Below are 18,240 nucleotides of genomic sequence, written 5' to 3'. Positions count from 1 at the left end.
CAGCAATAGATCTATAGTCAGGGATACCTGTATCCTTGTACCCTTGGTAGGGGGTTAGGGGAGGCTATTAGCCACCCTTCTGGTCAAGTCTGTGCAGTCTTATTTGCCTGTGGTTGTGTTGCCTTTGTCTCCCTGGGATGTGTGTTTGAGAGCCAGTAGGTTCCCTAGGAGAAAAAGGTGAGGTTGAGCCATTGTGTATAATATGAGCTGAGCTGTTCTGCTTGACATTCCAGCTCTCGCGTGCCCCTCCCTATTCCTTGGAGAAGCTTGGTGGGCTGGGGTAGGCACTTGCTCTTATCTGGGTTTAGCTGCCCTAAGTCTTCTAGGAGGGAGTATGGTCAGTGCCTCAGGTCTGGAGGCAATTAAAATTCCTCTCTGGAGAATAGCCCGGGCTGATACCAAGAGCCTGGCTTGAAGCCCAGTTAACCCATCCTATACATGTCTTATACGCACAGTGAACATGAGAAAAAGATAGGCTTCATTAATTGAGGGGCACCCAGGATTCAAAAGTAGCAGACCCTCTGATTGGATCAGCCTGTGAATCAGATGTGATAAACAGTCTGACCTGAGTTTTCAGTGGTTGTTCAAGACTGGTCTTCGTTTCTAACAATTATCTACAGACTCCAGCTGTGGGTCCACAGTGTAAAGGCAAGGAAACTTGCTCACCGCGTCTGAACTTGAGTTTTCTCTGTGATGGATGGATTCTGTTGTGAAGGGATTTGCCAGCTGTGAAAGAGCAAAAGGATCAATCAGCAACCTGAATGCAGATGCAGAGGACCAGCTGTTTGTGGGGCTTGTCGCATCGTCTTGGAAGACAAGGAAATTGCAAACAGCTGCTCAAGATAAGGAAGCTTGCAACATATCAACAGAAGGCGACGGGGGAAGTTTGATTCCACCAAGCCTTTGAAGGTGAGGTCACTTCTGCCCAGACCACTCACCTGTGCTGTTAGAGCCTGGGATACTTACAGTTACAATCTGTAGCTGGGGAAGAGTGTCCTGTGGTACAGGCCCACTACCTTTCTCTCTGTGACACATGGGGGTACCAGGGTGTACTGGCACTCCGGCCAGCTAATACCCACCTACAGCTAGTGGCTACTGGCCTAGTGGGACTCCAGTAAACTGCGGCAAGACATCAAGCACCTGTAATATCCCTGACACCACAAGAGCGTGTCGAGGAGTACTTGGTTATCCAGTTTTGGTTCTACTAGTACTGAGGCCCGAGGACACCAGTTGATGCAATTGGAGCGGGGTAGCCCCTGAGTGCCCTGGTGCCCAGGAAACTGGGTCTAACATATGATAGTACTTATTTCTGTTGTATTTTGTTGTTTATGGTTTTCGTCTTGGAAATGTGAATGTCCCTGTATTTTCATTGCAACTGTAATTTGTGATTTTGTACATCATGTTAAGAAGAGTGTAAGTTGGGGTTTTGTAGGTGAGTACTGCAGAGTTGGGAGTTAAGGTTAAGATAATACCTTAATTGGTGAATTTACAGGGAGTGCAGAATTATTAGGCAAATGAGTATTTTGACCACATCATCCTCTTTATGCATGTTGTCTTACTCCAAGCTGTATAGGCTCGAAAGCCTACTACCAAGTAAGCATATTAGGTGATGTGCATCTCTGTAATGAGAAGGGGTGTGGTCTAATGACATCAACACCCTATATCAGGTGTGCATAATTATTAGGCAACTTCCTTTCCTTTGGCAAAATGGGTCAAAAGAAGGACTTGACAGGCTCAGAAAAGTCAAAAATAGTGAGATATCTTGCAGAGGGATGCAGCACTCTTAAAATTGCAAAGCTTCTGAAGCGTGATCATCGAACAATCAAGCGTTTCATTCAAAATAGTCAACAGGGTCGCAAGAAGCGTGTGGAAAAACCAAGGCGCAAAATAACTGCCCATGAACTGAGAAAAGTCAAGCGTGCAGCTGCCACGATGCCACTTGCCACCAGTTTGGCCATATTTCAGAGCTGCAACATCACTGGAGTGCCCAAAAGCACAAGGTGTGCAATACTCAGAGACATGGCCAAGGTAAGAAAGGCTGAAAGACGACCACCACTGAACAAGACACACAAGCTGAAACGTCAAGACTGGGCCAAGAAATATCTCAAGACTGATTTTTCTAAGGTTTTATGGACTGATGAAATGAGAGTGAGTCTTGATGGGCCAGATGGATGGGCCCGTGGCTGGATTGGTAAAGGGCAGAGAGCTCCAGTCCGACTCAGACGCCAGCAAGGTGGAGCTGGAGTACTGGTTTGGGCTGGTATCATCAAAGATGAGCTTGTGGGGCCTTTTCGGGTTGAGGATGGAGTCAAGCTCAACTCCCAGTCCTACTGCCAGTTCCTGGAAGACACCTTCTTCAAGCAGTGGTACAGGAAGAAGTCTGCATCCTTCAAGAAAAACATGATTTTCATGCAGGACAATGCTCCATCACACGCGTCCAAGTACTCCACAGCGTGGCTGGCAAGAAAGGGTATAAAAGAAGGAAATCTAATGACATGGTCTCCTTGTTCACCTGATCTGAACCCCATTGAGAACCTGTGGTCCATCATCAAATGTGAGATTTACAAGGAGGGAAAACAGTACACCTCTCTGAACAGTGTCTGGGAGGCTGTGGTTGCTGCTGCACGCAATGTTGATGGTGAACAGATCAAAACACTGACAGAATCCATGGATGGCAGGCTTTTGAGTGTCCTTGCAAAGAAAGGTGGCTATATTGGTCACTGATTTGTTTTTGAATGTCAGAAATGTATATTTGTGAATGTTGAGATGTTATATTGGTTTCACTGGTAATGATAAATAATTGAAATGGGTATATATTTTTTTTTGTTAAGTTGCCTAATAATTATGCACAGTGATAGTCACCTGCACACACAGATATCCCCCTAACATAGCTAAAACTAAAAACAAACTAAAAACTACTTCCAAAAATATTCAGTTTTGATATTAATGAGTTTTTTGGGTTCATTGAGAACATGGTTGTTGTTCAATAATAAAATTAATCCTCAAAAATACAACTTGCCTAATAATTCTGCACTCCCTGTAATGTAATTTAAGGTTTTGTTCTGTAGCCTCTGTTATATCCTATAATCCTCAACTCCCTTTTACCTTATTTTTTTTGGAGAATTTTGTTAATTTGTATGGATATGTGGCCCTTCTAGGGTTTGAGACAAGCTCATTTGCAGTACACCGTTCACTATTTCGAACACTGTGGATGGGTATGAGCTGTCCTTTCTGTGCTTCATCCTCTGCTTTTTATAATTTGAAAAAGGTGTTGGACAGGTGACAGAAAGTTGGACTATGCACCCTCCTTGCCCAAGTGTGGGAGGAATTGGTTACAGTAACAAGCGGGGTTGGAGGCCTTAAGCCACCCTGCCTTTCAGGACAGCAGAGGGGCTATTGTTTCTCTTTGTTCCTCAGCATTGCCTGACTTAAAGGGAAGGCCCCTACCTACAGGGTATTCGGAGCCCTTTCTCCACTCAAGTTCAGAAGGATCAGGAGTATGTTTGTCCCCTTGCCTTGCACAAGGGCTGCTGAAGTAGGGTGTGCTCTGTTGCCTAAAACAGGAGTTGTTTAGTACCACCCACTTGTTTTGCTGAGGTGCAGGTTGTATTATAAAATGCCCTCCCTCCCTGCCTAATAGTGCCCTGATCAATGGCAAGAGCAGTGTGTGTTTGCCCACCCTTTCCTAGCCCAAAGGTGGGAGTTGTGTCTACTGCCCCACCTGCTCGTCTAATTCAAGGTCAGGATTTGTGGAACATTTTATGATTTTCTGTACACTTAACCAATTCACCCCTCCCCCCCCAACTCCACCACTTGCCATGGGCACACTCTCCACCTTGCTGATTAGTGGTGGGTGGTGTGTGTATAAAATCCCCTTGCCTAATCTTAACCATGAGTGATGTTTACACCAAGTTTCCCATCTGTCCAAAGTGGTGGGGGTAGTAAGAGCAATTGTGAGAATTGTAGCTGGCTCTTTCATTTGTGGACCTAGTTGCACTGTCTGACCTGAGCCACCTTCTCCCTCCCAAACAATTAAGAAGCATGAGCTGTCTCTGCCATGTGTACAATAACAGTGAGCTTCTTCACTTTCCTGTGGTGTGAATCATTACCCACCCTTGAGCAATGGCAGGTGAGAATGGAACATGAGCAACCCTCCCCGACCAGTAGACAAAGTCATGGAGGTCATTAGTATAGTCATCACCTTCCCCGCTTGTGGTAGTATTTATAAACTCCCATGCTCCCTGTCCTGGCCAGCCTAGAGGGTTCAGCATGCAGTCTCTTTTAATATATTCTTTGTCTATATGAGAGGCAGGTTAAAGAGACGTGCATAAGTTGACCACTCTTGTAACTGATGCATTTGCTTTGCTTCTTTTCCCCGCACTTTGTTCATGTAAGTAGCCCAGATTCATGTGTATTTTTTCTTGTGGTTTGTGATAGCGAACTGCGCTAAAGTATTTATAATCTATCTTTACAGATTATAAACAGCACAGTCACCCACGTACTGGACACTGACATTTTGGTTTAATCTCCAAAAAGTCTGGATAAAAATTCACCAAACCACTGCCTCAAGCACAGCTTCCTAAGAAAATGCTACATAAATATCAATACAGTACAATAGTTCATTGTTCCTGTTGGCACCTTAATCTTATATGTGGTAGTCCCATGCTGGACAAAACAGCCTGGGATGCACCGGTCAAAATAGGGGAGGACTTGCTGATGACTTGGATTGCTTACTAAGAAAGGGTTTCTGATAGCAGAGCTGGAAGATGGTTGTTGAATTTGCCTTATTGTATCTATCTGAGTTTGTAGCCCCTACTACAACCCCCTTTAAAACGCCTCAACTACACTACTTCATTACCCCCTGAAAGTCGAGTGCTAAAATGAACTTCGTTATCAAAGTGGAGTGTAAGTGGGTTAGTAGTCTGGATGCCAGTCTTTAACAGTATACACACGGGATATAACAAATGACTTGATAGTACTAGCTTGTGACCAACAGGGGCCCAAAGGCTCCAAGAGACAGGCCTTCCAAATATACATTTTAAAATGACTGGAAATCCTTTGAATCTTTCTGATGGATCCTAAAAAAACAGAACTAAATAGCCATCTAATCATCTTAAACAGCACAAATTATTTCCTGTTCAAATAATGTAATTATTTTTAAAACTGAAGTGTTCCTCTTATGCGCGGCTTTTATTAGCTCCTAAATGCTCAGCAACAGTGAATAAATGTAGTTTAGGGAAATATGGATCTTGATTTTTAGAAACGTATCTAAGCCCTGTGGCGATTTAAGAGTAACTATCTGATTCAGACATCCATTTGGTATAAGCCTGAGAAAAAGTATGCCTTCCATACCTTCCATGGCCTACAAATGAGTTCCTTGAGTTTATATATGAAGATTATTCACATTGAGGCAAATCTGCAAGTGTCACTCGTAGGAAATGTGGGGAAATAGGTATGTTCGATGGCATCTGTCGCTGTAGATACGCATGTTCTGCAATAGCTCGCCATCTGGTGTTGGGCCGGAGTGTTACAAGTTGTTTTTCTTCGAAGAAGTCTTTCGAGTCACGGGACCGAGTGACTCCTCCTTTTGTCTCCATTGCGCATGGGCGTCGACTCCATCTTCGATTGTTTTTTTTCCGCCATCGGGTTCGGACGTGTTCCTGTCGCTCCGAGTTTCGGAACGGAAGATTAGCTAATTTCGGAAGATTTTCGTCGGTATTGTTGCGTTCGGGTTCGGCGTACTTAGATTCCACACCGCATCGAAGATCGAAGAGCTCCGGTGCCCTTCAGGGTAGTTTTTCGATCCCCCGCCGGGGCCTGGTCGGCCCGACCGCGTGCTGAAGAACGCCGATGGAACGGACCCCGTTCCGTTTCTGCCCCAAATGCCACAATAAATACCCCTACACAGACCAACACTTGGTCTGCAACCTGTGCCTGTCACCTGAGCACAGCGAAGACACCTGCGAGGCCTGTCGTGCGTTCCGGTCCCGAAAAACACTCCGAGACCGTCGAGCCAGAAGACTTCAGATGGCGTCCGCACCGACAGCCCAACAGGAGTTCGAGGAACAGGAAGAGGAAGGTACCTTCTCGATCCAAGACTCAGACTCCGAAGGATTCGACGATACACAAACCGTGAGTAAGACGTCGAAAACCACACAGAGACACATTTACAAGGCCCAGGGGACGCCACTGCCATCCGGCCATGGCTCCACCCATAAATTCGGTGACCGACCGTCGGCACCGAAAAAGGCCCAAACAGTGCCGAGGTCGTCCGACTCCGGTCGAGACACCGGCACGCAGCCTTCTCGGGACCGAGAAAGTGCTGGAGACAAGCCTCGACACCGAGATGCCGGTGTGGACACGGCTCGACGCCGAGACAGCGGCACCGAAGCAGATCGACGCCGAGAGGTTTCGGCCCCGAAAAAGAAAAAAGTCACCTCGGAGCCGAAAAAACACGCAGACAGGGTTTCGATGCCGAAACAAACTGCAAGCGACCCAGCTCCAGGCTCTTATACAGAAGAGCACTCGCTAACCTCCCAAATGCAAAAGCATAGGTTTGAGGAAGAGCTACAAGCAACTGATGTGGACCATACGCAAAAGCGTATCTTCATACAGCAGGGGACAGGAAAAATAAGCACCCTTCCCCCTATTAGGAGAAAGAGAAGGTTGGAGTTCCAGACTGAACAGACACCACAACCAAAAGTGGTGAAAAGAGTTACCCCACCACCCTCTCCTCAGCCCGTGATTAACGTCTCACCAGCACAAACTCCATCACTCTCCCCAGCTCACACCACCATGAGCCAGGGTGACCAAGATCAGGACGCATGGGACCTATACGACGCCCCAGTGTCAGATAATAGTCCGGAGGCATACCCTACGAAGCCATCTCCACCAGAGGACAGCACCGCGTATTCTCAAGTGGTGGCTAGAGCAGCACAATTTCACAACGTAAGCCTCCACTCAGAACAGGTCGAGGATGATTTTTTATTCAACACACTCTCCTCCACCCACAGCTCGTACCAAAGCCTGCCTATGCTCCCTGGTATGCTCCGGCACGCAAAAGACATCTTTAAGGAGCCGGTCAAAAGTAGGGCAATCACACCAAGGGTGGAAAAAAAGTATAAGGCGCCTCCTACAGACCCGGTTTTCATCACTACACAGCTGCCACCAGACTCTGTCGTTGTAGGAGCAGCTAGGAAGAGGGCCAACTCTCACACATCTGGAGATGCACCACCCCCAGATAAAGAAAGCCGCAAGTTCGATTCAGCTGGTAAAAGAGTCGCAGCACAAGCTGCAAACCAGTGGCGCATCGCTAACTCCCAGGCACTACTTGCGCGCTATGACAGAGCACACTGGGACGAGATGCAACATCTCATTGAACATCTGCCCAAGGACTTACAAAATAGGGCAAAACAAGTGGTTGAGGAGGGACAGGCCATTTCCAACAACCAGATCCGCTCCTCCATGGACGCTGCAGATACAGCTGCACGGACAATTAATACATCTGTAACTATCAGAAGGCATGCATGGCTCCGAACGTCTGGATTTAAACCAGAGATTCAACAAGCAGTTCTCAATATGCCTTTTAATGAAAAAGAACTGTTCGGTCCAGAAGTGGACACAGCGATTGAGAAACTCAAAAAAGATACGGACACTGCCAAAGCCATGGGCGCACTCTACTCCCCGCAGAGCAGAGGGAATTACAGCACATTCCGTAAAACGCCCTTTCGAGGGGGGTTTCGGGGTCAGAGCACACAAGCCAGCACCTCACAAGCAACACCGTCCAGTTACCAGGGACAGTATAGAGGAGGTTTTAGGGGACAATATAGAGGAGGGCAATTCCCTAGAAATAGAGGAAGATTTCAAAGCCCCAAAACCCCTACTACTAAACAGTGACTCACATGTCACTCACCCCCTCCACACAACACCAGTGGGGGGAAGAATAGGTCATTATTACAAAGCATGGGAGGAAATCACTACAGACACTTGGGTTCTAGCAATTATCCAGCATGGTTATTGCATAGAATTTCTACAATTCCCTCCAAACATACCACCAAAAGCACAAAATTTAACAACACACCATTCCAATCTCCTGGAGATAGAAGTGCAGGCACTATTGCAAAAGAATGCAATCGAATTAGTGCCAAACACACAAATAAACACAGGAGTTTACTCACTGTACTTTCTGATACCAAAGAAGGACAAAACGCTGAGACCAATCCTAGACCTCAGAGTAGTGAACACTTTCATCAAATCGGACCACTTCCACATGGTCACACTACAAGAAGTATTGCCATTGCTAAAACTACACGACTACATGGCAACTTTAGACCTCAAGGACGCTTATTTCCATATACCAATACACCCATCGCACAGGAAATACCTAAGGTTTGTATTCAAAGGAATACATTACCAATTCAAGGTACTGCCTTTCGGATTAACAACCGCACCAAGAGTCTTTACCAAATGCCTAGCGGTAGTCGCTGCACACATAAGAAGGCAGCAAATACATGTGTTCCCATATTTGGACGACTGGCTAATCAAGGCCCATTCGTTCATAGAGTGCTCAAATCACACAAATCAGATCATACAAACCCTCTTCAAACTCGGGTTCACCGTCAACTTTACAAAATCCAACATTCTGCCGCGCAAGGTACAACAATACCTAGGAGCCATAATAGACACATCAAAGGGAGTAGCCACTCCAAGTCCACAAAGAATTCTAAATTTCAACACCATCATACAACGCATGTATCCAACACAAAAGATACAAGCAAAGATGGTATTACAACTCCTAGGCATGATGTCTTCATGCATAGCCATTGTCCCAAACGCAAGACTGCACATGAGGCCCTTACAACAATGCCTAGCATCACAGTGGTCTCAAGCACAGGGTCACCTACTAGATCTGGTGTTAATAGACCGCCAAACTTACCTCTCGCTTCTGTGGTGGAACAACATAAATTTAAACAAGGGGCGGCCTTTCCAAGACCCAGTGCCACAATACGTAATAACAACAGATGCTTCCATGACAGGGTGGGGAGCACACCTCGATCAACACAGCATACAAGGACAATGGAACGTACATCAATCAAAACTGCATATCAATCACCTAGAACTTCTAGCAGTTTTTCAAGCGCTAAAAGCTTTCCAACCAATAATAGTTCACAAATACATTCTCGTCAAAACAGACAACATGACAACAATGTATTATCTAAACAAGCAGGGGGGGACGCACTCCACGCAGTTAAGCCTGCTAGCACAAAAGATTTGGCGTTGGGCAATTCACAACCAAATTCGCCTAATAGCACAATTTATACCAGGGATCCAAAATCAACTCGCAGACAATCTCTCTCGAGATCACAAACAGGTCCACGAATGGGAGATTCACCCCCAAATTCTGAACACTTATTTCAAACTCTGGGGAACACCTCAGATAGACTTGTTTGCGACAAGGGAGAACGCGAAATGCCAAAACTTCGCATCCAGATACCCACACGAACAATCCCAAGGCAATGCCCTATGGATGAACTGGTCAGGGATATTTGCTTACGCTTTTCCTCCTCTCCCTCTCCTTCCTTACCTGGTAAACAAACTCAGTCAAAGCAAACTCAAACTCATATTGATAGCACCAACTTGGGCAAGGCAACCCTGGTACACAACGCTGCTAGACCTATCAGTGGTACCCTGCATCAAATTGCCCAACAGGCCAGATCTGTTGACACAGCACAACCAAAAGATCAGACACCCAGATCCAGCATCGCTGAATCTAGCAATCTGGCTCCTGAAATCCTAGAATTCGGGCACTTACAACTTACCCAAGAATGTATGGAAGTCATAAAACAAGCTAGAAGGCCATCCACCAGGCACTGCTATGCAAGTAAATGGAAGAGGTTTGTTTGCTACTGCCATATTAATCAAATACAACCATTACACACAACTCCAGAACATGTAGTGGGTTACTTGCTTCACTTACAAAAATCTAACCTGGCTTTCTCTTCCATTAAAATACACCTTGCAGCAATATCTGCATACCTGCAGACTACCTATTCAACTTCCCTATATAAGATACCAGTCATTAAAGCATTCATGGAGGGCCTTAGGAGAATTATACCACCAAGAACACCACCTGTTCCTTCATGGAACCTAAATGTTGTCCTAACTAGACTTATGGGTCCACCTTTTGAACCCATGCACTCCTGCGACATACAGTTCCTAACCTGGAAGGTGGCATTTCTCATCGCCATTACTTCCCTAAGAAGAGTAAGCGAGATTCAGGCGTTTACAATACAGGAACCTTTTATACAACTACACAAAAATAAAGTCGTCCTAAGGACCAATCCTAAATTTTTGCCAAAGGTTATTTCACCGTTCCATCTAAATCAAACAGTGGAACTTCCAGTGTTTTTTCCACAGCCAGATACCGTAGCTGAAAGGGCACTACATACATTAGATGTCAAAAGAGCATTGATGTATTACATTGACAGAACAAAAAACATCAGAAAGACTAAACAACTATTTATTGCATTTCAAAAACCTCATGCAGGAAACCCAATATCAAAACAAGGTATAGCCAGATGGATAGTTAAATGCATCCAAATCTGCTACCTTAAAGCTAAACGACAGCTGCCCATTACACCAAGGGCACACTCAACCAGAAAGAAAGGTGCTACCATGGCCTTTCTAGGAAACATCCCAATGCAAGAAATATGTAAGGCAGCCACATGGTCTACGCCTCACACATTCACCAAGCACTACTGTGTAGACGTGTTATCCGCACAACAAGCCACAGTAGGTCAAGCCGTATTAAGAACATTATTTCACACTACTTCCACTCCTACAGGCTGATCCACCGCTTTTGGGGAAATAACTGCTTACTAGTCTATGCAGAACATGCGTATCTACAGCGACAGATGCCATCGAACTGAAAATGTCACTTACCCAGTGTACATCTGTTCGTGGCATCAGTCGCAGTAGATTCGCATGTGCCCACCCGCCTCCCCGGGAGCCTGTAGCAGTTTGGAAGTTACCTTCAATTATTTATATATGTATCATCTCAACCTTAAATAGGTGCATACTTAGTCACTCCATTGCATGGGCACTATTACTACAATTCAACTCCTACCTCACCCTCTGCGGGGAAAAACAATCGAAGATGGAGTCGACGCCCATGCGCAATGGAGACAAAAGGAGGAGTCACTCGGTCCCGTGACTCGAAAGACTTCTTCGAAGAAAAACAACTTGTAACACTCCGGCCCAACACCAGATGGCGAGCTATTGCAGAACATGCGAATCTACTGCGACTGATGCCACGAACAGATGTACACTGGGTAAGTGACATTTTCATTTCTCTACATGGTTCATTCATGTATAAGTTTAGTAGTGCAGATTAGTGTAGGAAAGTATTTGAAATGTTTGTGAATTCATTCTTGGTTATTGCTCTCTACATGTTTACCTCTTTTGATTGCATTTCTGTTATTGCTACCTAACCGCGACGCAAGTTGCATGACTAGAGAAAACCGGCTGTACTTCGCAGAAATCTCACAGGTGTATTAACATCCCTGCGAATATGTCTGATCCTGCCTTTGTGAAGCAATTTACATTTTAAGCATTACAAAGGCTTTGTCAAATTACAAACTTTTTATTGTGAATATTTCTAAAACACTTTTGCTAGTGCTTCCCAACATTAGAATTTCAGTGGAAAAAAAAAATTAGGAGACACATTACCACTTCGGACTAGTCTGCGTTTTTTGGATACAGCATGCAAGATGGATCCATAACAACAGCTAATACATTTTTTCAATAAGATTGCAGATTTGTCCATTAATAAGAGTGCTTCTCTATCTTTATCCCTCCTTCTCTATCTTTGGCTCTCTGAAGAATGGAATGATGGAATCTGTTCAAGAAACCTGCATTCAGGGGAAACTAATAGATATATAAATATATGGGAGTGCACCTTGATGCCAGAGGCAGCTTTCTCGTCCAACGGAAGGAGATAGAAGCTAAAGCGCTTTCCTTGCAGGTCGCCTTCGCAAAGTTATTTAGAACATTGAGGGGGCCTAGTTTGCCCCCCCCTTTTGAAGGTTATGAGTGTAAAGATCATCCCCTCACTGTCCTGCAGTTGAGAAGCAGTGATGGATATTGGCCCTGGGCTACTAAATCGGCTGGTCATCAGGGTCCATAAGAGGGTCCTCCATCTACCACAAACTGCATCTCCTGTGCAGCTGAAGCTGGAATTTGGGCTTTTGGACCAGCAAGCTGTGGGTGCTGGGGTGCTTTTGAAATTCTGTTGTAAATTGAGAAGGGCAAATGCTGGCAGTTTAGAGTCAGTATTATGGCGGGAACTACGTGCACATGAGAGTAAAGGGTCACATCACTACTTTTTGGTTAACTGCAGACAGCTACTGGAAGCCAATGGGATCTGGGCTGCCAAACTGCCGTAAGTAGCATTTAAGCTGGGGAATAAGAAGAGTGTTCAGCTCTGGTCTTATCATAGTGACCGAGCTCTTTTAGCTAACCGGAAGCATGCCTGGTCAGTTATTAACTCATTTCACCCAGGTTCTCCCCTGCGCCATCTCTCTTGCACCTATGGCATCCACCTGAAAGAAAAATGTATGACACTGATGATGGGTGACAGGGGCTTCCTGAAACATGTCCCGGCTTGGCGCTTACCGCCATGGGAGGGAGTCATGTGTAGGGGCTGTGGTATAGGGGAGGAATCCCTTGAACATGTGATTTGTTTATACCCATCATTGCTTCAGTAGCGGAGAAGACTGCTGCGGACTAAGTGGAATGGACCTGTCATCAAGCTGTAATAGCGTTATTTGATCCTAGGAACACAATGCTAAATGTTTCAGTGGTCAAATTTATCAAGGCCACCTTGGCCAAATTTCTTCAGGGCACTGCGAGCACGGTTTAACGCGCTCTTGCCCCGTTCAGGTTGGGCCAGTTTGCGCATTACCTAAACTTTCACCTTGGCCACTTGCCATGTGCCTTATGGTTGACAGTGGGTTAGTGAATTAGGGCACGCTTGCACTTTAAGGGTAGGGGGCCTATTATTTAATTGATGTTCTGCCGAAGTCCCCCCTGTTCATTGGTAACCATTGGGATGTATTGTTAAAGATTTTGCGGTCATGATTTTTACTGCCATTACTAAGGATAATTTTTAACTCTGTATTATATTACTGATTGGCATTGGTTTTATTTTTGCGATGGATTTTAAATTGTAATGGATTTTAGTATCCAAACAATAAAGATCATTATTAATGTAATAGAAATGTTGCCGAATTTAGAATCAACCTTTGGTCAGTGTCTGAGATGTGTTAGGATTTTGTTTGTTCAGGAAAATACCTATGTGTACTCTTGCATTTATCTTAAGTATTTTTTTTTTTTGCGCAGACGGTCAGAACCTCTACAAGAAGGATCAATCCCATCATACTGGGATAAGTCGTTATTGACAGAGGTGGGATACAAGGTATGTGCAAATAGATTTTCTTAAAATACAGAGGCAGTGCTAGCTTTCCACTTCCAAGATTTTACTATTTATGCTCATTACTGTGCATTGTGTGTTGTGTGTTCAGAAAAAACAACAAGGGCAGTCTAGCTCTTGGTGTGCCATAATGAAGAGAAACACAACACAGACAGAATTTAGCCATGGTGATTATAAGTTAGTCCGCGATGCAGGACCTGCTATATGCAAGAAGAAAACTGACTTCTGGATGGATAACTCCCTAAAGAAAAGAAAATATGAGGTATTTGATAGTGCACCGTCTACTCGATGTAACAACAGTAGATTGAAGATATAAGAACGTTTTATGGACTGGCTCAACGAGGACCGCTGTTGCCAGACAGTTGTGAGCATCCCTAGGGAGGCTTTTGCTCTGTGGACATGTTGGGAGCCAGGAGTAAATGTTTTGATTGGGCAGAAGTTGTGTGCTTCCACAATAAAGTACTTAACCTCCACACAGCTGTGCTCATTTTGTGTATTTATCCACCTGGCAGCTGAGCTTGAACTTTCAGTGGCACACACATGACATGTAAACTCTGTAAAAGTAGATAACTAGGTCATTTATGGTATCAACAAATCAAATGCAAGGCTGAGGCAACAAATACTGCACTCTTCCACATTAGTAGAACACATAACAAAAGCAGCATGTTATATCAATGGTTCAAAAGTCTTGAAGACCAGTCTTCTTAGTCGTCAAAGACAGGATAAAACATTTTTTTTTTCTTTCTCTGGCTGCAGCATAGGTGGGAGATAGTCATTAACCTACATGGATTTTTAGATCTGGCTTGACAATTCACCAAACCTCCGACCTTTAAACCTACAATTCAGTTATTTGCTTTCACACAAATACATGTTCGTTCCCATGCTATTTCTTTCTGATGTTTTAAATTACCTTGCAAAATTACTTCCAAGCCAGACCTATTTGCATGCCAGTGCTTGTTTAAAATTGTACATCAACTATGGCTTTTGGAGCAACAAAATTCAAGACTACTGGAATATGAAGTAAAATTATTTTACTTGGAAGAGAGCAAAACTGTCTTAAGCAAAACATTAAATACTGGTATATTTGTTTTTTAACAAGGGCCTCGCCTGGTGAAGTTGTTAAATGAGTGAAGTCTCTCCCTCACTCAGTGACTCACTCACTACAATTTCTAGGGAATTTGTTTTTTTTTCAGTCATACAAGCTTAGTGCATCTCTTACATTTTCGCTATGAAACCACAGTGAAAGTTACAGCTAAATTGGAAACTGTCTTGGCAGGCTCTGATGAGACCCCCAGTTCATAAATGTAGGGTTTAAACTATCCTCCTATGCACCAGGGCATGTTTGAGGTGTTCTGTCAGCTAGTGTTCTGCCAACAAAGCTTGTCCTAAAATGAGGGATTTCAAATACCAGTGCTGTCCCAAAATCTACCAGAACTTGACATAACACCACAGTCAATGTGCAGTGGTTGCTTCATGTTAATGGAAAAGGCAGTCCAAAGTTTAAAGTGATGTTTCACTCCTGTGCAAAAACCTCTATAGACAAAATAACTTTAACACCTTTCAAAGCTTACACATCCCCCTTTATAGTCTGTTTTGAAGTAACCAACTATGGTGCTATTTTTGCTAAATTAAAGATCTGAATTGAGGAGAATTAGACTTAGCTATTCACTTAACATGTTTACATTTCCTGCCAAAAACATCTTTCAATATAAACATATGGATTGGTTATTCATGGGTATTAAATTGGCATATTACTGCATTCCTTCTTAACACCCTTTTCCATTTCCCCAAAGGGGGTCCATCATAGGCCCTAGCTAGGACCTTCAAGCTGCAGTTCTCATTAAGTTGGTTGAGCCACTTGGCCAAGACCTTTTCATTTCAAACATCATCCAACAGGCTTCATTGGAATCCTATACGCATCGGTGCCACCAAGTGATTCAGCTCATACACCACTTTCAAACTTGATGGTGACAAAGATCAGCTACCATGGCAACTAGTTCTTGCAAGTTGTTCTAAGGTTGTTTCACATATAGTGAACAAAGGTAACTCTCTTGCCGGCAATACCTGTCTAAAACAGTGGGTCCCACAGGATTCAGTCCTCTCCTCAACCCTGTTTCAATCTTGAACCTCTTTGTGAGATTTTGAGAAAATCTTGAATATTTTTATCACCATTATGTAGATGATGCCCAAATCTATCTGAAGATGTCATCCCTTCATGACATTCACCTTCTCTCCTCCACCTCTTGGCACGATTAAAAAATTGAGGAATAACCACCATTTAAAACTCAATCCACTTAAAACTGAATTTCTAATAATCTGTGCAAAATAAGTCCAACCTTCCTCTCCAAAAGTGGCTGCAATCTTTCTCTCTCCTGAACTGCAATCCAGCAATTGTGGAGAATACCACATCATTGGGATTTATACTTGACCCTCCTCTAGATCTCCAGAGCAAATCTCAGCAATGGCCAAAAACATACATCGCCTACTAACACTGCTCTGGGGCATCAGGCAGTTAATTCCTAGCAAAACCTGAAACCTTTGGTCCAGGCATTGGTTCTTTCCTACTATATTATGGATTCTCACTCCTATTGGTCTCCCTAAATTGCATCTAGTGCCTCTGAAAGCACTGCTCCATGCAGCTGCCCTCTTTGTGACAGGCCTCTGAAAATTTGACTACATCTCTCCTATTATTCCTACTCTGAAATGGTTCCGAATTGATACAAGATCCCAGTTTAAGGCTTCATGCAGTACTAATAGTCCTCCATAACTCCACTCCCTCATACCTGGTTGTAAAACTAATAGTCTCCAGTGCACAACAAGGGGCAAGAAACATGGAGTCCCTCCTGCTAAACCTCCAACTTTCAAGCAAGAATGGTGCATGAGAGAGGCATTCTCTGGTATTGCAGCAAGGCTTTGGAACTCAGTCCACCAGCCTTTCAGACAACCGATGGTATGTTCATGTTCAAAAGAAACTAAGGGCCTGATTTAGAACTGGGTGGATGGGTTACTCCGTCACCACAGTGACAGATACCCTGGCCACCAAAATCTAAATCCCATTCTAGCCGGTGCGATTTAGGTTTTGGCGGACTGGAGAGCAGTCACCATTGTGACGGAGTGACCTGTCCACCCAGTTCTAAATCAGGCCCTAAATATCCTCTTATTTAGAAATGTTTGTACTCTTGGTTACTTACTGCTGATTTACTATAATGGTTAGCTTACCACATATTATCCTAAAACACCTTGCTTGTATGAGCAGGTCATCTCTTTGCTTTCCTGGTGCTAATTGTTTGTTATATGATGTTTTTTTAACCAGAACTTAGGCTTTTGTTCTCTTGTAAAGTGCTCTAATGCCTTTCAGCCAAGGGTGTGCTATATTTAAACCGCTGAAATAAATAAAGGAGGAGGTGGATGAAATGTTTTACCTTTGCTACCTAATGAAACAAGAGGCCAGTCACCCGTTTCATGGCGGCTTTATAGGGCAAGCACTTTGTGAGTAAATGGTGTGTATTATATTGTGTGGTTGTCTGACCTCACTGTGTGATATGCTTACCAACCTCTTTTGCACCCTCAGAGCCTGTTTGTCAATCCTTCAGTTCAACCCTAGGTAGCTGTGGCTCTGAGCTCGTGTTACACCAAGGGTGGCACTACCAGTGCTGCAATCCCTGCGGTGAATCTCTAGCGTACATGCCCTGGATACCCTTGGTATCATTTACTAGGGACTTACCGGTAAATTAGCTTAGCCAGTTGGGTATGAGCTAATTCGACATACCTGTTTAAGGGTAAGGGCGCAGGCACTGAAGTCTGGTTAGCAGGCCTTTGTGCACACTAAGTCGAAAAAGACCAGTAGCATAAGTCCACAAAGAGGCATTTCCTTACAAACATAATCTGGGAATAAGTCTACTAAAGGAATACTCCACCTAAGCTGGCAGTGGGTGGGGTGTCCCTCGGTGCCTGTCATTCACATGTACTGTGTTGCCCCTAGGCAAAGGATTGCCGCTCTTATACAATTGGGCATTGTTTTAAACCCAGGGCAAAATTTGTTTCATTTTCTACTGCAATATAGTGTAATCGTTTAACTTAAGCATGTTTGTGGCACGTGTATCTGTAGTTAAGCATGCTCTGCATACTGTTGGGCTCGGACGTGTGCTTTCTTAAAAGGAGTCTTTAGAGTCATGCGGTGTTGTGACTCTCCCTATGACTGGGATTGCACATGATCATCGGTTCCAGTTTTAGATTGTTTTCTTCCACCATCAGGTTCGAACATATGTCGCTTAAGCTCGTAGTTGACTCTACATGGCGTTCCTTGTCAGGGCCTTCTGGTGCTTTCACTCCAACTGGAGTGAAACAGTCATGTTTACAGTTTTCCATTTTGTTCCATCCCGGGATTTTCATTGATGGTTCGCTGTGGCTTCAGTCACCTAGTCCTGGCCCCTTGAAATTACTTTTTTCTGGGTGACATTTTTACAAATGGCGGATGTGTTGCAGTGATCATGTAATATTTCAGGAACAGTAGACCTATACAATTTGTTTTGGTGTCAAAACAGAGGTTTTTTGGGGGGCAAGTAGTCTTATAGAAAAAGAAAATAACTCCTTAAGGCAATCCTTCCACCATTTTCCAAAATGGCGGCTCTATAATGATGTGTTTTAGCCATCATACTGGTAATTTATTTTAATATTGTTTTTGTTTCAGGTTTTCAGTTGATTCAAATTCGTAAGCGAAGCAGGTGGTAGCAGAGGATCTTTACCTCCTA

The 18,240-nt window shown here is 44.1% G+C and overlaps 1 protein-coding gene across 1 annotated transcript in view; it reads left to right on the top strand.

Annotated features, from left to right (window-relative positions):
- Positions 1 to 18,240, top strand: part of LOC138287526 (protein mono-ADP-ribosyltransferase PARP12-like) — a 266,656-nt gene that overhangs the window by 181,459 nt on the left and 66,957 nt on the right. Inside the window, exon 9 of the mRNA XM_069227998.1 lies at positions 13,399 to 13,474. Within this exon, the coding sequence (XP_069084099.1) occupies positions 13,399 to 13,474 (76 nt within the window). The remainder of the gene's footprint in view (positions 1 to 13,398; positions 13,475 to 18,240) is intronic.

Source organism: Pleurodeles waltl, chromosome 4_1 (assembly GCF_031143425.1).
Source record: "Pleurodeles waltl isolate 20211129_DDA chromosome 4_1, aPleWal1.hap1.20221129, whole genome shotgun sequence".
In the NCBI taxonomy this organism is placed as follows: Eukaryota; Metazoa; Chordata; class Amphibia; order Caudata; family Salamandridae; genus Pleurodeles; species Pleurodeles waltl.
The sequence above is the reverse complement of the archived record's forward strand: the minus strand, read 5'-3'. Positions and strand labels throughout refer to the sequence as shown.